This window comes from Prionailurus viverrinus, chromosome D2, assembly GCF_022837055.1.
Source record: "Prionailurus viverrinus isolate Anna chromosome D2, UM_Priviv_1.0, whole genome shotgun sequence".
NCBI classification, from domain to species: Eukaryota; Metazoa; Chordata; class Mammalia; order Carnivora; family Felidae; genus Prionailurus; species Prionailurus viverrinus.
Window position 1 is genome coordinate 31424992 of NC_062571.1, and position 22230 is coordinate 31447221.

The 22230-nt window shown below is 56.5% G+C and overlaps 1 protein-coding gene across 23 annotated transcripts in view; it reads left to right on the forward strand.

Annotated features, from left to right (window-relative positions):
* The window catches only part of COL13A1 (collagen type XIII alpha 1 chain), a 156928-nt gene that overhangs the window by 62689 nt on the left and 72009 nt on the right, over positions 1–22230 (forward strand). For 14 of the 23 annotated variants that reach the window (XR_007145422.1, XR_007145421.1, XR_007145423.1 and 11 more), the window contains exons 4-10: positions 3838–3864; positions 6647–6682; positions 9198–9224; positions 10790–10840; positions 17594–17629; positions 18435–18461; positions 19471–19497. Coding sequence is in view for 20 of the 23 variants with exons in the window: in XM_047825858.1 (XP_047681814.1) it covers positions 3838–3864; positions 6647–6682; positions 9198–9224; positions 10790–10840; positions 17594–17629; positions 18435–18461; positions 19471–19497 (231 nt within the window). In the remaining 3 variants the exon portion in view is untranslated. The remainder of the gene's footprint in view (positions 1–3837; positions 3865–6646; positions 6683–9197; positions 9225–10789; positions 10841–17593; positions 17630–18434; positions 18462–19470; positions 19498–22230) is intronic. The other 9 variants (XM_047825861.1, XM_047825872.1, XM_047825874.1 and 6 more) reach the window with 3 other exon arrangements.

Genomic DNA, 22230 nt, shown 5'->3' on the forward strand with positions numbered 1-22230 from the left:
AGGGAGGAAAATCGTGTCAGTCTCTGAAAGCAGGGGGATGATTTATCGTGGCATGTTTTAGATGTCAGATCTCAATTCCTGTCATCAATCTTCCAAAATAAACTCCACCATAGGAAACTTCAACAGACCACCTGCTGGAAATGGGCTGCTTTCCCCCCTCTTCTTTTTGACGAAGCCAAAAAGAGTCCTCGCTTCCCCCACTCCTCGGGCCTCCCCCCCCCCACACCCGGCCCCACGGCTGGGCTGACCTGCCAGCGGCAGCTCTGGGTCCCTGCCCTCACCAGAAATGCCGCTTTCTGAGAGCCCCTGCCGGCCTCGCCCCCAGACCGTTCCCAGCCAGAGCAGGTGCTCCCACCCCCGGGGGGTCTGCACAGCGTCTGTGTGTGTCTTACACCTTCACTCTGGTTGAAACCACAAGGAGGAAATGGGAAGCTGGCCAGGGTGGGAATCGCCTCCTAACCCTGTTCTGTCTGCTTCCTGCAAAGGAAGAATCCTGTTGAGGAAGGCAAGAGATAGGGAGATAGATGGCAGCTGGTCACAAACCTGTCCCCACCCTCTGAGTGTCTCTTTGGAACCCCTTCCTGGGGTCGCTCTGGACTCCAGTTGGAAGACCCAGGCTCCTGTGGGCACGGGATGGCCAGTGCCCGGAGAACACAACCACGGAGGATGGATTTAAGTAGCAGCAGGAGTCACTTAAGTGGTAGAAACCTTGTAGTTACCGCTACTCCACTCCTTGTGTCCATGGCAGACATTGCTAATCAATCAGGAGGCTTCTTAGCATAATGCTTGACTCAGTCACTACCAATCCACTGGAGTCTGCACTCAAGCTGACACCTGCTGGCCATGCCTGCTGTGGATCTCAGAGAGAACTTCTTAATGGAGACTGTGAGATCAAAACAGATGACAGAGGGAAGTAGGGAGGTGTCTTTCTCCGGAGAAATACAGGGAAATATGTGATGGCCAGCTGCTACCCTGACTGAAGGTGATCCTTGCTGAAATACTAGCTAACACTTGGTACACGTTTGTAAGGAGGCAGCCTAATGTAGTGATTACAAGCATGGACTGTGGCACCAGACTGCCTGGGTCCAAATCCTGGCTCTTCTAATCGTGTAACCTCGGGCAAGCTGCTTTACCTCTCTGTGCATTGCTTTCCCCATCTGTAAAATGAGGATAGTAATAGTACGTGACTCTTCTAGGAATTGTGAGGAATATCTATGTAATTGTACGCGCGCGCGCACGCGTGTATGTGTGTGTGTGTGTATTTTCTTCCAGTTAGAATATATTAACGCATCTAAATCCTTGGTGATCCACAAAGATTCCAAGAAGCCGTTAATTTTAAGGGGGAAATGATTATTCTGTGAGCTTTCATTAATTTATTTATTATTTCATACATTTCCACCCACCTTATTCTAGAAACTATTTCAGGGTGATTTACAAACTGGACACGGAAATAGTGGAGGAGGGTGGAGAGCAGAGGCAGGAAAGCAAAAGGATCCAGAGCTGAGGCCACCACAATACCCTGGGCAGGACCAGCCGCTGACTTGGCTTCGGGCTTCCTGGTGCTCAGAGCAAAGAGGAAAGCAGGGTTGTTGAAGGCACACGAGTGAAACACAGCTTTTCCTGGTACTGAGACCCAAGAGAAGTCCCTTCCGTGTGCAAACGAGGCAGGAGGAGTAGGTGGCTGGGACACAGGAGCGGTAGGTGAAAGTGGTAGGTCCCTTCTGTCCCTGTTTGGGGTAGATCGTGAGGTTGGAAACCGTCGGCCCATTCCCTCCCCTGGGGTGTGAGGCGGCGACTGCCCGGCTTCTTGTGACATCAGGCCCAGGCAGTGCAGAAGCGACAGAAAGAGGGTATGCGCTCAGGGCTAAAAGCCCTGGGGTGAGGAGGACATTTGGTGGCTGAGCTGTGTTTGTGGGGGGCCCGGGAAAGAAGGAGGCGGAGTTCCCAGGTTTGGAGCATCGCCCGCAGGTTCATTCATCCACCAAGAACTCGGCACTCCTCGAGGCACTAGAGACACATCCGTGAACAAAACAGAAAAATCCCAGCCTCGGGAGCTTATGTTTTAGTGCCGTGGGGGCAAAATCAAGTGCAGTGAACACATGGGGACAGCCCCTGCGCCCGTGCGTGCCGTTACCCAGCATTCCCCAGGGACTCCCTGACTGGGCCCCACCTTGGTTCTCTAGGAGGGAGTCACTGCCCCACCGCCTCCGGGATGTCCTCAGGAGCAAGGGCCGGAGCAGGTGACTTACTCCCAGTGCTGCCTGGGTTTGTCCGAGCCCCGCAGCAGAAGGATTCGTCTTCCAGTGAGCACCCTGAGACCCACCCCTGGTCATGCTTTGGGTTTTGCGCGAAGAGCAGGATGTCTAGAAGGAGAGAACCCACATCTGGTAACTAAGCCTCGGCAGGGAGAAACCGAAGCCAGCTCCACGTACCTCCTGCCCGCGCTCTTCTCTAATTGTCGTAATCGCCAGCATTTATTTAGCACTGTTGTGTGCCAGCCCCTGTGCTATACATACATTATCTCATTTAATCCTAAGAAGTAGCTATAATTGTTCTCCCATTTACAAGATGAGGAAACTGAGACCCAGGGAGGCCCGGCAGCTCGCTTATGGCGCCGACCGCGACGTGGCAGAACCGGGATTTGAGCACAGACAGGCTGACTCCGGAACCCACGTTTGTGACTCAGTCCTATTGTCTCTGTTACCGTCTCTCCTGGACTCCGTGTCCCAGCCATGCCAGGGCCGTCTTTCGGTTCCAGAAGCCCTCTCCAGGTGTTTCCTTCCCTTTACAAGGTGCTACGTGATGCCCCGAGGCAGCTACTTGAGCAGTTTCTCTGCCACCCTCTTGTAGCAGACCCATCTGGAAGCTGAGCGCCAGAACAAAAAAGACATGATTTTCTTGGAATTTGCTTCGTTCCTGAGCTCTGCATATTGCTACTGTGGCAATTATTAGCACTAACATACATGTTGTCGAATGTCTCCCGCTTTTCAGTGGGATTTCGGATCTATTACATGGAGCCTTTAGTCTATGTCCCGAATTGTGCTAGACAGGAGCACTAGGAAAATGGGAATAAAGGGTTTGAGAAGGACACTGATGTGGTCCGTGAGGACAGGCTCCTGGAGCCACACGGGGTCCCGTGTATGAGGGAGACCAGGTTCCTGCCTCATGCCCTGCCCCGGCTCATCATGGAGAGGTCTGATGCTGGTTGGAGGCATCAGAGGAAGGAAGTTCTGCCTCCTCCGCCATCCCAACAGAGGGGAAGAGGCCCCCCGGGGTGCCACCCCCTCTCCCACCCCCTCGCTCCCTGGTCATGCTCTCTGGAGCCAGAAGATGCATCTCCTGGTGGACCGGCTTCGTCAGAGCAGGCATCTGACTTCTTCTGTGTGGTAGAACGGGGAAGAACGAGCCCCGACCCCCTCGGGCCCTTTCCCAGGCCAGAGCCGGCACGCAGGCCTGGCCGACAGCATATCGCACTGACTGAGACCAAAAGGCTCAAAGGAAGGGGATGTGGTGGTGAGGCCCACAGCCTTAATGATCCTTGAGTGATGAGAGGCAGAGACACGGGAGGTGACATTCGTGTCTTTCTTTTCCTTGCACCTACCCTGGGCCTGGAGGAGACCTCTATGAATGAGTGAATGAATGAATGAATGAATGAATACTAGAACTGAAAGGAAGCTTAGTAATCAAGGCCCTACCTTCATTTTGTTCATAAAATAACAGAGGTTCCTAGAGCGCGAGTGACGTCAAGGTCACACAGCTGGCTGGGCAGGGTGGAATGCTTAGGTAATTACCATCCCTTGACCTTTGTAAACCTCACTCTTTCCCGCTTTATTTCAGGGTCCCGCTGGAAGACCCGGCCTCCCAGTAAGTAGTTTGCATTTCTTCCTTCCTTTGCGTCTCTCTTGCCTGCTCTCCTCCACTCAGGGCTGGCTAGGTTGGGTGGCTGCTTTCCTCCGGGCGTATCTGGGTGAGAGGCCTCTGTCCAGTACCTCTAACCTCGAAAACTTCTCCTGGGGCCCCAAGCAGGCAGATGACAGCATGAAGGCCCTTCTAAGGCTGGACCCGACCTCTAGACTGAAGGCCCGCTAAGGGGGTGCTGGAAGGGGAGGCAGCTCGCTGGCCTTCCTGGGTATCCTGCCTACCAGCTTAGCTTAAGACCGCTGTCTCTCCTTTGTCCTAGGACCTCTGGTAAGAGTAGACTCAAAAACTTTGTTTCCCCTCCCCGCCAGTTACCATTTCTGAATGCTAGAGAGGTTGTGCCAAGGAACCCTGGGGACTTCGGAATAAAAGGGGAAGAAATACTAATAGCCCTCTCTTACTGAGATCCTAATACGTGCCAGGCACTATGCTAATCACTCTTCATATATTTGATTCGGTCAATGACTCAGTGAAATGGCTATTAGTATACCCATTTTATAGCCGAGGAAACTGAGACCCAGAGAGGTAAAATACCTTGTCCAGTTGTCCAGGCTTCAGTGGAGACCTGTGGGGGGGGGGGGGGCCATGTTATCACACACCATTTCATACCTGTTTCCCGTAGTCTCTGCTTGACGTTTGAGAACAATCTTTGAAGTCTTCACAGACATTGCTCTGCGTGATGTAGCCTGGGGCAGAGATGCGTTGAGTACTAGATATCATGGGGCCTCAGATGTCTGGTGAGTCAGGCAAGATGCTGGAGCCAGGCAGAGGGCCAAGGTGGGGTATGGAGGGTGAGCGAGGGCTGGCACCGGGCTGCCCTCTCTCCCTCGCGCCAGGGGCCGCATCCGTTGGAGTCCAGACCCTCCTGTGCATCCCAGTTTCTCCTCTTTTAGACATGAATTACGCTGTAGCCTCTTGGCTAATCCAGCAGCTTCTAGGATTCATGTCCAGCAAGTGACTTTCTTAATGAAATGCATGTGGGAGAGTGTTCGGCCTTGAAAATGGAAACTCTCCCAGTTAAGTGTGAGCCCCGGAGCAAAGAAGGACGGGTCAGTCGGTCCCATGAAACCCAAGGAGGGGAAAAATCAGATGACTGGGGAGAACGTGGGCAGACTTTGTTTTTTCTGACAACTTCCACCTTTAAAAAGCATTTGGGGGCAGTTCACAGAGCAGGGGCTGCTTCACAGAGTTCCCAGTCTCTGGCCCTTCCATGCCTGTCCCTAACCCGAGCATTTTATGGCCAGGACTGCAAAGAACATTAGTTTTAAAAAAGAAACAAAAAGAAACCAGTACACACGTCCTGCAATATCACTCAAAAGCCCACGAGTGAGTGGGCCGTGGGGGGTGGCACGGCCAGTGTCCAGCAGGCCCTGGTGTCCTCAGCAGGGAGGGCGGGCCACTCGTCCACGGAGGGAACCTGGGAACGACCCACGAAAAGATTTGCTGCTCCCAGCCCCTTGTCAAATGCAAACAGTGTGATGTACCTACACGCTTATAAAATTCCCTTGCCCGCGGCCATGCTGGGCTCACTAGCTGTAGACTCCGTTTATGCGACACTCACCAGGTGCCACGTCCTGGGAGAAGGCTTTCCCGGGACCCCATTTCATGGCGTCCTCCCAGCAGCCCCGTGAGAGAGAGACACGGGTGCTCAAGGAGGCTACAAAAACAGATCCGGGCTTGTAACCGACACTGCTGCCCCACCAGTCTTGCAAAGGGTGAAAGTTTTACTGGAGACCCCGTCGGCCTGTGTGTGTGACAAGGACCTGACTTCAGAGCCGCATGCTGTTCTCTGTGCGTCCACACACATCTTGAGATGCTAGCTGTCCCTCAAGGCATTTTGCCTCGGTGGGGTCAGCAGATGCAGAATCACCCCAGAAATGCCCACCCCCTTCAAGGAAGCCGCAAGCCCAGCTGTCTCCTGCCTAGGAAGCCGGGGCAGACACCATCTAATTTTTGGCCCCCGTTGCTTTCCGTCCTTCCGGACTCGTAGCAAACCGCAGGCCCCGCCCCAGATTTCATGATGTCTTCACACATGCGACTGCAAAAAAATATTTTCTAGCAAGAAGGAGAGGAACAAAACTTACTAAGCAGATTTCCAGAGTGAGAAGATGTAACCCCTGGCTACAAAACACAGTGGTTCCCTCCGAGCAGCTCACATCTGTGATGCAGGCACATCCCCATGGCTCACCGTCCTTCCCGTCCCTGCTGGGGGTGCGGGAAGGGCATGGAGAAGGGCTCCTTCGTAACCTTCTCAGACAGAGCGCCTGGGGAGGAGCCGGGGGACATGGGCACTGCGCCCCAGCTCTAGCACAGATAAACCACTCACCTGTCACGTGGGGCCACCACTTGCCCTACTCTGGGCCTTGGAGTTGAACTGGTCAAGGATATGGCCCATCCTGGCCATAGCTGGAATAGATTATGGAAGAGATTAGCAGAAGCCTAAGAGAGGAAGGGCCTTAGACCCTTTATGAAACACATAGGGAAACGGAGGCTCAGGCCAGGGACCAGACTCCTGCATTAGTGCACTTTCCACAGCACCGTGCCCGATGGGGTGGCTGCTTGCCCAACAGTCCTTGGGGGCTGAATGGGCAACTTCACCCACATGACCCCTGGCCATCATCCCAGTTGCCTATGTAAAGCAGGTCTGGGGTGCACAGCTGGCCCACGGGGTCCTTTATATGCTGGCCCAGCTCCAGCCACATCTAATCGTTTCTGCCTCCTTTGTCAGGGGGACAAAGGTGCCATTGGGATTCCTGGACGTGTGGTGAGTTGGCGCATTCGTACCTGCTTGGGTGGCCATTGCTTGCTTCTTCATGCTGGCCTGTCCTCCAAACCATGGCAGTGTCCCCAGCCCCAAGGAGGGGGTCAGGCCTCTGTCTCCCCCTACCCAGGCCTGCTTCAGAGAGGGACAGCAGGGAAGAAGGGAAGAAGTTTTATTCCAGTCCTTCAGACCTTACAGTCTGACTTTCCTTTCCTTGCGAAGGAAAAACCCAAGAAATTGCACCAAGTTCTTGGTGCAATTGCGATCAAGTTCTTGGTCCATCGCCTCCTGGGTGACAGGATGAGGCCCAAGCCCCTCTTGACATCAGGAGGACTCCCACCCACGCCAACCCCCACCCTCGAGGCTCCCCAGAGGCTCCACACCCCCCAGCAAGAGCAGCAGAAAATGGTGAGAAACGCGGCCCGAGATGCCCCACGGAAGCCGCTGTGGAGCTGGCTTCCTGAGGCGCCTTCCCTAGACAGAGACTAGAAGCTGGCGGGGACAGTGTCTCCAAATCCTCACAGGGAAGCTGGGAGTTAAACGCTGAATGTTTCCTGCTGAACCCTTAGGTGAAGAATGGGAAACAACAATGTCCGGCAGGGAAGGTACGGAGCTGAGGAATGGGAAGGCCGGCACTAGGCCGCCGGTCCCAGCACCAGGGCCGTCCCTGCTGGCTTCTAGGGGCCAGGAAGGGCAGCTGAGGCACCGCGGGCGGCCCAACGTAGTGATGGCCACATGCTGGCCTCACCGCCACCCAACGAGTCTAGAACGTACGTGTCCAAGCTCCTCTCCCGGTCTACCCCCGACTCCCCCACCGGCCATCAGCCCCGACGTCCACCCTGGCTCCCCCGTGTCCCCTGACTACCCCCACGCCATCCTTCCGCGCCACTCACATGCCTTGCCTCGTAACCTCACCTCCTCACCGGCTTGGCCTTAGGCCTCGGTGTGGCCTACTTGTGCCTGGTGTGAGCTCAGAGAAAAGGTGGCCACATCACAGCTAACACCCGAGAGCGCTCACTGCGTGCTGGGCGTTGATGTGCTGAGAGCCTCACCGCATTAGCGGGCCCCACAGGCGCTGCCTGAGGCAGGTGCGATTTCCACCCCCATTTTTCAGATGAGAAAATCAAGGCTCAGATGTTAAGTGTCTTTCCCAAGCTCCCGCCCGGCCCTGTCCCTCTGCTTCAGTTCTCTACCTCCAAACCCTGCCCCCCTCCCCCCTCCGAGCTGTCACCGAGGCAGGGAAGGAACAGTCAGCCAGCCTTTCTCCGGAGCTCGCCGTGCGTGGGCCTGGCCCGGCACGTTCTCCACCATAGCCCTGCAAGAACCCGTTCCATTGATAAGCATGTTGAGTCTCAGTTTGCCCAGGATCGGGGAGGAGCTGGGGTTTGTACCCAAGCTGACTGTCAGATGCCACAATCCTCGCCCCTAACAGGCAGGTTTCAGGGGTCTCTACGCCGAGTGCCCCTGCCAGCCTGCAGGGGGCGACTGCAAAACGCAAAGTCCTGCCCTGCTTCTGCCCTCCTCCTTGGGCCCTTGTGGACACATGCCCCCAGGAAGTATCCATCCGAGCCTAGTTCTGATCCTCCGTGGTGGGGGCAGAAGGGCGGGCCCCAGGAGGTCTCCCCACTTCTTTCTACACAAGGCTATTTTCCAAGCCAGTTGGGGGCTTTCTTGCCACTTGTGCTACTTAGATGTGACAGTGGACCCATTTGGCTGCCCAGCAGGCGTCCTAACCTGAGCCACCTGATAAGGACGGGGGGCGGCCAGTGGGTGTGAAATGCTTGAGCTGCTCCCAGGGTTCCACAGAGCTGGCGTCACTGGCTTCAGTGGATTGGAGCTGCCTACCTGCCAGTCACTGTGGTTACAGGGACCCGTGGTGATTCCCCAGTTTCCTCTGCCTCCCGGACCCATCCCCCATCCACCCTGATGTTTATGTCCTACTGTCTGTCCTCCTCCTCCCACCGTCTTACCTGGCCGGCCCTGAGGACTCTCAGTGTGTCTAAGCTTGGCAAAACTTTGTGCTTGGTACTCGGTTGGACCTTCAAACCAACTAAACTCCGGCTCACAGCAGTCTGCCTCCTGCCTATCCACCCCCTCTCCCCCACCTCAAGTGACCCAGGCCCTGGGGACATGGCTTCTCAGGCAGATTTTCTGACCTAGGTGGGTTTCTCTCTCTCTCTCTCTCTCTCTCTCTCTCACACACACACACACACACTCTCTGAGAGGGCCTTAATTTTAAGGCCCCGGCCACTGTTTCTCTCGGTTATCCGGAACGGCTGGCTGGGGCCGGGCCCGGGGGTGAGGCAGTAGCCATCCAGGTGCTGTGCCTGTCGGACGCGGAACCTGTCACGTGTCAGCATCTGTGTTTTGTTTTGTTTCTTATTTCACAGTGATTTCTTTTGTTTGGTCGTTGTGCCGTTAACACAGATTCTTGTGTGTGTGCCTCTCTCTTATCCTTTCTTTTTTCTCTCCCCGCCTCTCTCTTCCCTACACCCTGTGTTGCATGTGGCTGCCCCAGGGAGTAAAGGGCCAACCAGGCGAGAAGGTGAGTCCTCACTTTCCCCTCCATCCTTCCGCCCCAGTCTCTTCCCCTTGGACTTTCCGGGGGTGCTTTCCGAGGCCCCCATCTCAGCCCTTCCCATCCCCCAGCATGCAGGCCGCAGCACCCTGCTCTCACAGACTCTCCCGGCCCAGCTTCCAGGCCACTGACTCCCGGCTTAGGCCTCAGCTTCTGGGCTGAGCCCGTCTCCCTAGCCACCGAGGCTGCCTGTGGCCTCGTATTCACCCTTCCCAGAGGGAGGGGAGCACCGATCGATCGCTGTTTGGCGCAGCTGGTTCTAGTCCCTCCCCAGCCCACTCCTAGTGCCCTCACACGTAGAAATTCTTTGTGCTGCCCCAGAGGGAGACCCCCCCGGGGTTGTAGAGTAGAGCCCCCTCGGAAGCCAGGAGCCCAAGAGACCGTCCTGGAGCATTAGCCCTGGTGGATTCTGAGGGGGTCAGAGAGCAGCACATCCAACCAGTTCGCTTTACAGAGAAGGAAACTGAGGCCCAGAGAAGGGCTAGGGCTTGCCCCAGGTCACACAGCAGAAAGTGACAGGGCTGGAGAGGAGTGCCAGCGTGTCTGACTCCAACGCTGGGCTTCCTAACTATTGTGCTGTGCCGTCCTCTGCCTTTCTGGCAGAGCAAAGACCCAGAAGGGGGGCCCTGGGCATCTCTTCCACCGGAAGGGGCGGTTCCTGGGGGGAAGCAGCAGCCGCCCTCCTCCCAGCAGGGCATCACCTCTCACCCCCATCTGTGTCCCACGCACCTTCATCTTTCTGTCTCCCGTCCCTGCCCCCACCACACACACGTGAGCACACACACAGGCGTAGACATCCGGCAGCCCAGTCACCCTCGGATGGCTCCTGGCGCTCCCCGTCCAGCAGCGGCCACCATCCCTTCTGTGTGACTCTCACAGCAGGACTAGGAGGCCCGAGGCAGCTCCCACCTGCAGGCTCAGGGCCACGGGACCCACACAGCAAGTGTGTGTCTCGTCCCCACCTCTGTCCTCAGCTGCCCCGTCCACGGGGCAGCCGGGTTCACCAGTTGTGGGGTGTGTGTGCCACATGGGCGTTTGGGGGCTGCACTGGGCTTAAAAGGCCACGGGGGCTCTGAGACTCGGGTGGGGCTGGGCAGATTGGAGGGCGCCAAGCAGGGCACGCGGGAGGCCTCTGGGGCCTGAGCGGTGTGGCAGAGCCGTGTGCCCTCCCGGTCCCCATGCCACCTGTGGCTCATCCCTGCACTGAATCCCTTCTTCTCTCTTCTGCCTGGGGTCCCACCGCTCTCTGTCCCTGGTCCCATATGCTACCGCTAACCTGTCTTCCCCCTTTATTCCTCCTGCTTCTCACTCCCTCCTGGATGCTCCACGCACCCTGTGTCTCCTCTCCTCTGATCCCCCGCCTCCCTCCACACCCTCTGTCCTCCTGGCCCCTGCCTGGGCACCCCCACCCACCCTGCTCCCCTTCCCCACCTGCCAGCTCCTTTCTTTCCCTCCTCCGTTGCCCGCCTCTCCCCCCCCCTCCTGCCTCTGCCCCTGTCCCTCTCCCTCTCCTCTCTCTCTCTCTCCCACAGGGGGCCCCAGGAGATGCCGGCATGTCCATCATCGGTCCCCGCGGCCCCCCTGTAAGTGGTTTTTACTCTTCTTCAGGGTGGGGGGACGGGCGAGTTAATAACAAGGGCTCTGGAGGGAGAGCAAATCCTGGCTGTGCCTCCGGGCCTGGCGGCCACCGCCCATAATGCGATCAACCCGGCCGGGCCTGACTAAATATCCCTAAATTACAGCCCCGCAGGAGGGTTCTCAGGGGCCACCCTTTGGCCAGGAAACCAGCAGCTGTGAGGCGGCCCTGCTGTTTACAGGCGGGGGGGAGAAAGTACTCGCTCCTCCTCAGATGGGGCGCTCCAGCTTTCCAGGGGACAGACCTTGTTTCTGGCAGCTTCGGGAGCAGATCCCCAGCATCCGGATTCACTGCCCCAAGCACCCGCTCCCGGTCTTGGCAGAGGCTCAACCTACCACTCGTCCTCAAAGGCTCCCTGCCGGGCAGACTGCCGGGTCCTGCTTCTTGGTAGCCTCTGCCCCTTCGCAGGGGCTTGGGAAAATCAGAGGCTTCCCCTCAGATGCTTCCTCAGGGACCAAAAGTGGACACGGGTGATGATGTGGGAAGATATTGGGACTGCGGGAAGGAGGGCCCAAACCGCAGAGCCTCAGCACAATCACCAAGTGTCAGGGTAGAATGGACCTCAGCGAAGGTCTAACACAGCCTCCTCAGAAGGGGAAACTGAGGCCCAGAGAGGGACCAGGATTAGGGAGGCCCAGAGGCGGGGGCAGGATTAGAACCCAAGACCCTTGGCACCCAGGGTTTTCCCCATAGACCAGGCCACCATCCCCACGCCCTGCCGTGCACTTTTCCTGCCCCGCCCTGCCAGTGAGAAGCCGAGGGGAGCAGAGGACTAGCCTCGGGGAGTCTGAGGCTAGCCCCATGGATGGGTGGGGTCCAGCCTGCCTATGCCCCTGCCCTCGCCGGAGGGAGCCCATGGCAACTAGGAGTCTCTCCTACCCACAGTCTAGGGAGAAGGGTCAGAGAACACATTGCTAAGTTATGTCCAAGGGGGAGGGCTGTGTTGAGAGCTGGGAGCCGAGAGGGGGGCCATTCAGGGCCGCTTGGAAGCGGGAGCAAGTCAGAGGGAGCCCAGAGGACAGAGCTGGCGATTGGGGGTCAGGTACTCGGGGGTCTACGCTGGAGACAGAGTCGGAAGGGTCTTGGGCTGCACAGACGTGGCCTCATAGGCAAGATTTCTGGCTCAGACCCCAGCGATGGTGTTAAGGGCTCACACTTGGCCCTTAACTTGTGGCAGGCGGTATTCTAAGACCTTTCCGCACAGTGACTCGTCGAATCCTCACGAGAACCTCACAGGTAGGGGCTATTAGCACCTCCATCTCAAAGGTGAGAAAAGCCAGGCTGGCACGGAGAGGCAGTGTGACTTGTCCAGGACCGTTCGCTAGGAACGCTCGGTCACTCAGCCCGAGCCGCGCGGCTTCGAGTCCGCACTCTGCACCCCCGCTGCCATAGCAGACCCCCAGGCCGCGGGGTCACCGGCATCCGGGCTTCTGGGCTCACGTGGCCGCGGCACCGTTGGGCTACGAGCTTCTGTGTGTCTCAGAGGAGCCCCCGCAGGGACGCCCTGAGCCCGCTTGCTCCTGGCGAAGGTGGTGCTCAGCCAGGGGGCCACTAGAAGATGAGAAGCTCACAGAGAAGTCTCTGCCTGCCTCCTAGTCTGACCACAGATTCCGTCGTGTCTACCGTGCCAGCCCTCCAACACCTCTCTGGCGATACCATGCCAACGAGCTCTCTAGAAGTCGTTGACGAGGCCCCACTTTGGAGAACAGGCCCCGGGGGTGGTAGTCTGCCCCAGCTCCCCTGGCTTCTGGCCCAGCCGTGCCTAGGCCTCGTCAGGAACCCCACCCCCTGCACTGCATTTGACTCCAGTGGTGAAAAGGACCCTCTATTCAGGTAGCAGTGATGACTTCTGTCTCCTGGGCACCTGTCCTATCCTAGCTCCTATGCTGAAAGCCCCCCCCCCCCCCCGCCCAGGCCTCTACCAGTCCTCCCCAACAAAGCTGGGAGGCAGGCCTGTCCGCCCGTTTCACAGAGAAGGAAACTGAGGGTTTCATAACCCACCTGAGGTCCCTCAGTGGGACTGAGGCTGGTCAGTGCTAGAGCGTGGCCTGGGCCAGGGAAATTTTAAAATGTTTAAAAGGGAAATTTTCCTTAAGGAGAAGAACAAGTTCTCTCTGTGGGTGCAGTGCTGGTGGTGGGAGAGGTTTTATGGTACCTGGAGGCTTGACCAAGCCCAGCTTCCTTCTACTTTGGTCTGTGGGGGTGACCATCACCCAGATGACGGTGGTCTCCCCTGATGGGCCCTCACTAGAGACCGGGGAAACCACCTCAGCGCCACCCGGAAGCCACCCAGGTCTGGGGAGAGCAGGGGACAGGGGAAGACAAAGGGATGTTTGTCATTCAGGGGTGGAGGTTAGGCGGGCAAACCCTCTGTGGCCAAGGATGATGGGGCACATGTGGCTTTCCGCACAGCCAGAAAGGGCTCAGAATAAATGCTCCTAACAAGAACCAGCCTTGCCACTCTCAGGGACCACCTGCCTCTTCTTTTGATCTCTTCCTAAATAGGCCGAGCAAAGGGGGAACCATCCAGACACTTGGGAAAGGGATGGTTCATATTCCAGTGAGGCAAGACGCTGGAATGGCCGCCCCATTGAACTGAGGGGGAGGCCGGGACATTGGCTGGCCCGGTAGACCCTGGTCAGGTCATCTGCCAGGCTAGGAAACACACCCCATCTCAAGGGGAGCTCTCTCCTCCCCGAGCCCCCCAGCTTTCCTTCAGGGTCCAGGAGGAGCCGTTTGAACGCCCAGCCCTCAGGCGCAAGGAGACCCACCATGCTGGGTCGATACACCTGTTGTGTTTCTTTGTTTATTCATTCCATTAAAAGTTGTTAGGCACTGACTGGGGGCTAGGTGCTGGGTAGACAATGACAGTCTGACCACAGCCTGTTCGCCCCTTGGCAGAGAGACCAGCAACCCCATGGTGATTATAATACAGACAGCGGGGGGCACCTGCCTTGGGGTGGGGGCAGACCGAGAAGCGGGGATGACCAAGCTGTGATCAAGGTTGAGCAGAGGTTCCCAGGTAATGAGGCTGGGGAGGAGCCGCTGAGGCAAGAGAGGTTCTTATAAACCACCGGGTGAGGGATAGCAGGAAAGTTCTTTGCATAGCAAAGCAGGGGTCAGGCTAGCAAGGGGAGCGGGACCCCAGTTGTGAAGGACCTGGATAGGGTGTTCGGGAGTCAGGACTTTGTCCTGAGGGCAGTGGAGAGCCCTTGGTTTGCGTTCAGCGGAGGATGAACTTGATCAGATTGGCGGTTTGAAAAGCTCCCCTGACCCTTCCCCCCCCCACCCCCGAGTCACCAAGTGGATGATGGTGCCTTTCTTCAGAGAGGGGAGCACATTGTGCCGGGGAAGAGGAGTCTAATTGGAACAGGATGAATTTGAGATGTCCTTGTAACGTCCAAGGGGAGATGTTTGCCTGCCTCATCGACTGGCTCACAAGAACAGGTCATGTACCCCCCTCCGATCCCTATGTTCAGTGGCATCATGTTGGTAGCTTAAAATCAGCTGTGGTGGGAGGTATATTTACACCACAGAGATTGGCAAATACTGAGCCAAGCAGGACTCTCCTCTCCCACTCTCTGTCACCTCAGCCAGCGATTAAACATTGACCACGCAGGATCTTGTTTGAAAGATAGTCAGCACATGCTTGGAGGGGGAGACTGGCTCTGGGTGGATACAGGACTGATCCATTTCAGACAGAAGGGAAGGGAGAGAGAACCTCTGTCTGTCTATGTATGTCTACCCCGCATGAATTGCAGGTTGCAGGGGTCCACTTCCAAAAAGCGGGATCCTCCTGGCTCCTTCTCTACCCCGACCCTGAATTAAGGGAAGAGATGTTGGAGAACAATGCAAATAAAACGTATTTCCCTTGTTCTTATATGGAAGGACATAGTATTGATCCATAATTAATCTATGGATAAATTTATAATCCATAATTATAATATGATCCCAATCCCAGTGAACTTTTGATGGGGTTGGGAGTCCAACAGAATAACGTTCATAAAAAAATAAGCTTTCAACAACAACAACAAATAAGCTTTCATAAGGATGTCAGGAAAATACTGAAAAACTTGAGTGCAGGAGTTAGGGGTGGAAGGGACTGGCTGTTTTATTGCATATCAAATGTATTGTAAAAACAGAGCAGTTAAATAGAACAGAATGGGGAGGCCAGAAATAAAGCTAAACGCATCTGGGAATTTAGTCCGTGGTAAAGGTTTCATTTCACAATGGGAAGAGAAAAGTAGATGGTCCAGGAGATGAGGCGGGGACAAGCCATTCACCACAAGGTAAAGCCAAAAAAAAAAAAAAAAAAAGCTTAAAAAAGAAAGAAAGAGCTGCATATGTCCACCTCACTTGTTAGATCAGAATAAATACCAAATGGATAAAATACTTAGATATAAAACATGAAACCGTAAAATACAAGGACAAAGCGTGAGCAAACATTTATTACATCCGCACTGAGGAAAGCCCTTGGACACATGACACGAAACCCCAGAAGCCATAGGAAAAGATTGATAAGTTTGTCAACACACACGTAAAACTTCCATCTGGCAGGAAACACAGCGTAAAAAAGACAAATGCCAAGTTGGAAGGAATATCTGTAGCACATATGACTCTCAGAGAGTTACTGTCCTTGACAAAGAGCTGTACTCAGGTCAATGGGAAACAAACCAGCTAGGGGAACTTGCTGGTAAGGAATACAAATAGGCAGTTCACGAGTAAATGACCGGCCATTAAACACTGGAAGAGACGTCCGACTCCAGCCTGAAACTGAAGAGACGTAAATTAAAACCCAGTTCCAGGCCTCCCTGAGCGCCTTAGCCAGCCCAGCATCTCCAGGAAGTAGAGTCCCAGTTTCCGTTTGGTCAGTGACAACATTCTTCCCAAGATCCTTGAAAAAGCCTTGGTGAGCCCCAGATTTGGCTCTGCGTCGGGGGGGAGGCATCCTGCTCCCGGGACCGGCTCTGCAATTAGCAAAACATGTGATTATCCCTACCGTGTAAACATTATCCCCAGTGGGACTTGAAGATGTTTCTTGGAATCTTCTCCTCCTGACCTTTGTCCTCAGGCCTCTCAGCATTCAGAGTAGTTGAAAGTTTACGCTGGGAGGTTCCAGAGGCCACACCACACAGTTTCCGGGTTTTCTCCTCAGGCCTATTCTTAGCATCACTTATCCTTGAGAGGAGAGAAGCCCAGGTCCCTCTGATATACATATGAGTGGCATCTCCTCGCTCCGGCCCTTTGGCTGCCTGCCACAAGCCTGTCCCACCCTGTCGTATGCTGCGGCTCCCTCCCGACTTGACTGGTGCTCCCACCCTGATGGCAGGGTCCCCATCCCACTCAGCTGTGTCCCCTGAGCAGAGGCCTCCGGGCACTGCTGTCCGTGGCTTCGAGGAAGCAGCTTCCAGCAACAACCCAGTTCACTGGGATTGGGATCATATTATAATTATGGATTATAAATTTATGCATAGATTAATTCTCCAAGCAGCCTGGAGAATTCCAGGAACCTGGAATATTCCAGGTTCACGGCAGATGGATGCAGAGAAATCTGCCTCCGAACGGGGTCTGATTTTGAAACCGCCCCCTCGGCAGGGACCATCCTCCATTGACCCGAAGGCGTACCGGGTCAAAGCAACCTTGCTTCATTCTGGTGCTCCTAGGTTCCATCCAGTCCAACAAACAGCTACCATTTCAGCCGGCTTTCCCAGTGTCATCGAATGTAGTTCAATGACCCTGTGAGGTTATCCTGCGATTCCCCACCCTCAAATGAGGAAAGGGAAGTCCAAGGAGGTTCGTCACACAGCCGCCGCGGGTGGAGGCAGGACTAGAACTCGGTCTGCCAGGCTCCAAAGCCCGAGCTTGAGAGGACGTTGTAGCCATCTCAGTCAAAGGGCGATGCCAGGCTGAGGGCTAACCGTGTGAAAGGTGCGGTGCGTGTGCCTGAGCAAAGAGTAAGGAAAGTGGGGCCGGTGGTGAGACTGAGGTCAGCTGTGAACGATACGTGAGGAGAAGAGACCGCCAGCCTTGACCTCCTGCTTAGCCCTCCTCAGCCCCTGGGTCCGCGTGGCCTCACGCTGTCCTGAGCCTTGGCCACAAGCCACCGGGCTGTGACCAGCCGGTTCTAGTCTCCAGCCCAAACACCAACACCTCCAGGAAAGTGGGCGTGAATGGGCACAAAGATTGGGGGACCCAGAGGTTACCCAACCAGGGAGCCCTGCCAGCCAGGGTGGATAAAAAAAGCCAGCAATCTGACCCATGTGGGTCAGGAAATACACATTCCTAAGGTTAAGTTCTGATATCTGCTGATATCCAAACCAACCTCACATAAGGGGCCACGGGTGATGACTGTGTCAATAAAAAGGACGCAGGAGATCACAGAGCAGGAGTTTGGGGTGCTGCAGGCTGGTCCCCGCCATCCTTGCTCTCCAGCCACCTGTTCCCATGTCGGGGTTCCAGAGCATGGAGGCAGTGAAGCCCCCCCCCGGGAAACCCCGAGGGGTGCTGGCATCTCCTTTTCCCTGCTGCCCCCCCTCCCCCGTCCCTGAAGGAGGCTTCTCTGGTGTTCATTTCCATCCTTGTCCATCCCCCACAGATGACCCCAGAGCAGTGGGAGGGAAACCACAGACCCCCTGGGAGCGAAAGTGAACCAGGGGACTTGGTTTAGCTCCCATCTTCTCTCCTCTCCTGCTCTTTCCAGGGTCAGCCGGGCACTCGAGGTTTTCCTGGATTTCCGGTAAGTAGGGAGGGCTGAGATTGGCTGTGTCCCCGGTGACCCTTGGGCCTGGCTGGGTTCAACTTCATGTGGGGCCAGCCCTCAAGCTGCTCTTGACCTTCCAACCCTGGTCAGTAAGGACCTTCTCCTGCAGCCTCTCACGGAGAGCAGCCGAGGAGAGCAGCTTAGCGCTTGGCCCCGAGTGCAGGGAAAATCGCAGGGAGAGGAAGACACGGCAGGACAGGGACAGGCGAGTGAAGTCACAGGCTGGGTGAGCCCCAGCAGGACACTGGAATGTGGAACAGACGATGCGCCTCAGGGAAGCAACCTCCGACCTGGCGTGGAGAGCAGATCCGCCTGCAGGAGGCTGTGTGGTGGCCATGGGGATGTCCTGTGACCCCTGCCCGAGGGGTCTACCATAGGCTCTAAGAGGGAGCTGGCTCTCCTTTTCCCCAGGCCCCGGTGCTGGCCAGCCCCAGGCGTTCTAGGAACATACATTTTACTTTCCACTCGGAGCAAAGAGGAGGTCTGTGATCGCAATGGCGACTGTCACCCATCAGGTTGTCCCTCATGCATTGGACAGGGGGCATTTCATTCACTCCTCACAAAGAGCCCTCATGGAAGACTCTGTTAGTCTCATCCCCATTTTAGGATAAGAAATTGAGGCTTCAGCTTACCCATGGTCACCAAACCAGTAAGTCGCCGAGCCTACTCTTGAGCTCTAACTTGGAGTCCAGAACCTGTGCCCTTAACCACTGCCCCGAGCTGCCTCTTTGGCAGAAGACTTGTGATGCTATCCTCACATTTGGCCTCTTTCCTCTTTCAGGGTCCCATCGGGCTAGATGGAAAACCGGTGAGTGCACCCTCTCGGGGTCCTTAGTCCTTCTGCAAGACCCTAACTCCATGGGAGGAGCTCCAGATAGAATGAAAGTTCCTGGGGCGGGAAATTGTTGCCAGTGGGAGGTGGGGAGGGGCCATTAGAATGAAGTGCCCCTGGCCCCAGCGGGCCTCCCCTGGGCAGAAGCCCATGCACAGCCACCGAGCTGAGCTCTCAGATCCAGAGCAAGAGCCACTCCTAGAATTTGGTGATTCTGGGGTGCCCTTGGAAGGGGCTGCAGTAGGGAGTGAGGCAAGGAGGTGGCAGGGAGAGAAGAGGGGTGGAGAGCTCAAGGCACTGACTCTAAATGGAGCCTGGGCACCTGCTCCCCAAGGCCCCTCCCCTTCTCCTCGGGTCTCCCATCCCGGTTGAGCCCCCCACACACCCAAGTTTCCGTACCCCCGTCCACGGCTCCTCTCTCTCTGTCCATTTCAATCCTTTCAACGTGGGCCCGAGACCCAAATGTTTGTGGGGGAGAAAGAGACCCTTTCCCACTCTTGGGAAAGAATGAGCTGGGGGAGAGCTCGGCACCTTTGATGCCCTCAGAGACGACAAGGGAAGGCAGCCAGTGCCCCACGCGCTCCCTCGCCCCCGAGCGGCTGGCATCCTCCACATGAGGGCCTGGCCGCCCACCTGGTCAGTCCCCCACTGCAGGCCAGAGCTGAGTACAGCGAAGGGTCTAGTGGCCATCTGTCTCCTCTCCCAGAACTGGTGTCCCCCAAAGCTTCCCAGGCTATGTGCCTGGGGCAGGGCTCTTGAGGGGCTGGCCTCTGCTAAGTAAAGAGACCCAGCAAAGGCGGCAGGCAAATGGCCACGTCTGAGCCAGTGGGTCCAGGACGGGGTGCCAGCTCAAGGGAGCGAGAACACAGGTGAGGAGGAAGGACGTGCAAAATGAGCAGTGGGTGACGGAGGGAGCAGCCCCGCGGGGCAGGCCGGGGGCTTCTGGGGTGCCGTGTACCTGGCACTCACACTCTTCTCCTTCCAGGGCCACCCCGGACCCAAAGGAGAGATGGTAAGACCCCCAGCTTTCCTGCCTTCCCTTGAGGGGTGGGGGGTCAGCCCAGGCCTCATGGGCCCCAGCCAAGCACCGCCCAGCAGAGGGGGCCCACAGGGACAGGCAGGTGGCTCCCCAGCTGTACACAACGCATCCCCTAGGTCCTGACGTCGACGCAGCAGGGAGAGCTGGGCAGGGGGCTTCTCCACCTGATAAATGAGGAAAGGGGGGTCCAGAGAGAGTCTGAGGTCGCCAGTGTCCCACGGGGGCAGAGGCTGGTGCTCCCAAACTCCCCAGCTGCCACTGGTCTCGGCCTCGGGGCTCAGTTTGCATTCATTCACTCACGCGGGCGGGGAGCCCATCTGGCACTTTCTCTGCAACCGGCTCTGGAGTCTGGGCGCTCCTGCCCCCGTTGGGCACAGAGCAGACTCGGAGAAGCAGACTGTTACCCGCACCTGCTTCCGGGTCCCTTCCGCCTTCTACAGAGCCTTTTAAAGGAATTTCCCGTCTCTACAGTCTCCCCCAGGCCACTCCTTCCAGAAGGGAAAGGTCTCTTCTTGTCAGGGGCCGCCCACTCCAGGGGAGGGGGCCACTTTGCTGGGCCATTAAGAGCAGATGGGCCAGCCCGGGGCTGGGATCCGTTCCAGCTTCGCGGGGTGGTCACCTCTACTTTGGGAGCAACCCTCCTGCCACCGGCCGGAACGTGCAGGCTCCCCGCCTCCCCGTCCAGCCCGGCTCTGGTGCGTGTCTTGCTCCAAGCGCAGACGTGAAAACACTCTCCACTCACAACTGGGGTGCGCCCAGGGCACGGGAGGCCAGAACCCTGCCCGCCGGAAGAGGTGCATAGCTCCGGGGGTGGGTAGGGAGACCTGTCCTTTGCCCCAGTCTCTCCTACAACGCACAGGACCCTTGAAAACTCAGCTCCCTCCGACCCAGCTAACGTTAATTGACGGTTTTCTACGTGGTGGGCACAGGGCTAAGCGCGATGCGTGTGTTATCTCATTTATCGTCACTATAACCCTGTGCTGCAGATCCTACTAGGAGCTCCGTGACGGCTGTAGAAACGGAAGCTCAGATAGCCTAAGTAACTGGCCTCAAGTCACACAGCCGGGGAGCATCCAAAAGAGGGTCCAAACCCAATTCTCTAACTCCTTCCCTCCGCATTTCATTGCCTCTCTCCCCCCTTAGTTTCCTGTCTCCTTCCCTATCTCCCTGCCTCCTGCCTTCCTTTAACACTTCTTGTCGAGTGTCTGCACTATGCTGGGCACGGCGCCAGCTGCCGGGGATATAGACAGGAGTAAGAAAGACACAGTGCTTGCCATGCTGTAGCTCACAGTCTAGCGGGGGAGCATACGCTTAAATAATCACTCGAGTCATTAACAAATTGCCTTGGCAATCGGTACTACAAAAAGGCAGTGCCAGCGACTCTGAGAATCCTTGGTGTAACAACATCTCACCCAGGCTGAGGATCATTGAGACCTTCCGAGAAAGACTTGAACCAGGGCCTGAGGGATGGCGGTTTAACTAAGAGAAAAAGGAATGGGAAGGAGCACCCTGGACATGGGAGAACAGCATGTGCAAAGGCCCTGAGGGAGGCAAGTCCTTAAAATAGCCACAGAACTGGAAATAGAACAGTGAGGCCCTGGAGGCTGTGGATGGAAGGGCTGGCATTGAAATCCAGGGGCCCAACCAGCTTTCCTGTCCGTCACAGCCACCTCCCCTTCAGGTGCATTTCTTGTTGTCCCCCCCACCCCCTCCGCCTGCCCGTTCCAAGCGTGCTGTGCACATGCATGAGGCAATGGAGACCGTGGCAGGAATACACTTCCATGCTGCCATTGTTCTAGAGGCGTAGGGGCTTAGATGCCAGGAGTTCGGGGTGCTTATTCCCTCAACCCTCTCCCTGCCACCTTCTTCCCCTTCCTACTGGCCTGGATGCTACCATAACATAGTCCGTGGCAACCCAGAAGTGGTAATGATGGTCAGCTAGGCACTGTTTTGTAATCCTCATAAAAGCTTATTATCCCCACTCTACAGAAGGGGAGATCGAGGCACAGAGTGGTTGAGCGTATTGCCTAAGGCCACCTAGCTTCTAAATAAGAGGGCTAGGATTGAGACCCATGGGGTGAGATCGTACCTGTCCACCACACCTCCTTTCTGCTGACAGGGCCTTCGGTCTTGAAGGAAAGGAACCCTTCTATGGGGCTCTTCCTCTGCCATCCCTCTGCCTCCCCCCCTTAACCACCATGAGTCTCCCTTGTCTGTTTGGGGGTCAGAAGTAACTTGGGGGGAGGCGGAAAGGTGAGGCGGTCCCATCTCCCATGAGCCACATCGGTGTGATAGACCCCCTGCCTGGGTCTTAGTCATCCATCAAAATCGGCCAGACCACAGAGCCATTAAGCTTCTGTTTGGCTTGGCCCAGGGATCCTGAGCTACTAATTCAACACACTGTCTAGTGTAATTATCTTGGCCTGCTTATCATCTGTCTGTCTCCCGCTCACCTCCGTCCCCAGATGGTTTCCCCTCGGCTAGGTATCCCATATGGGGGGGGGGGGGGGGGGGATAGGGGCTCACTCTCATGTGCTTAGCCTGTGTCCCCACCTCAAAAGGGGATCACCCCTGCCCCGGCCACCCCACAGTAGCTCCGAGAACCTAATGTAAGGTGTAGACAGGATCAGGGATCCCACGCGTGCCATTAAGGAGAGCCAGGACTCTGAATTCACGTCTTATCCCACTGCTCAGGGCCGCCCGTCA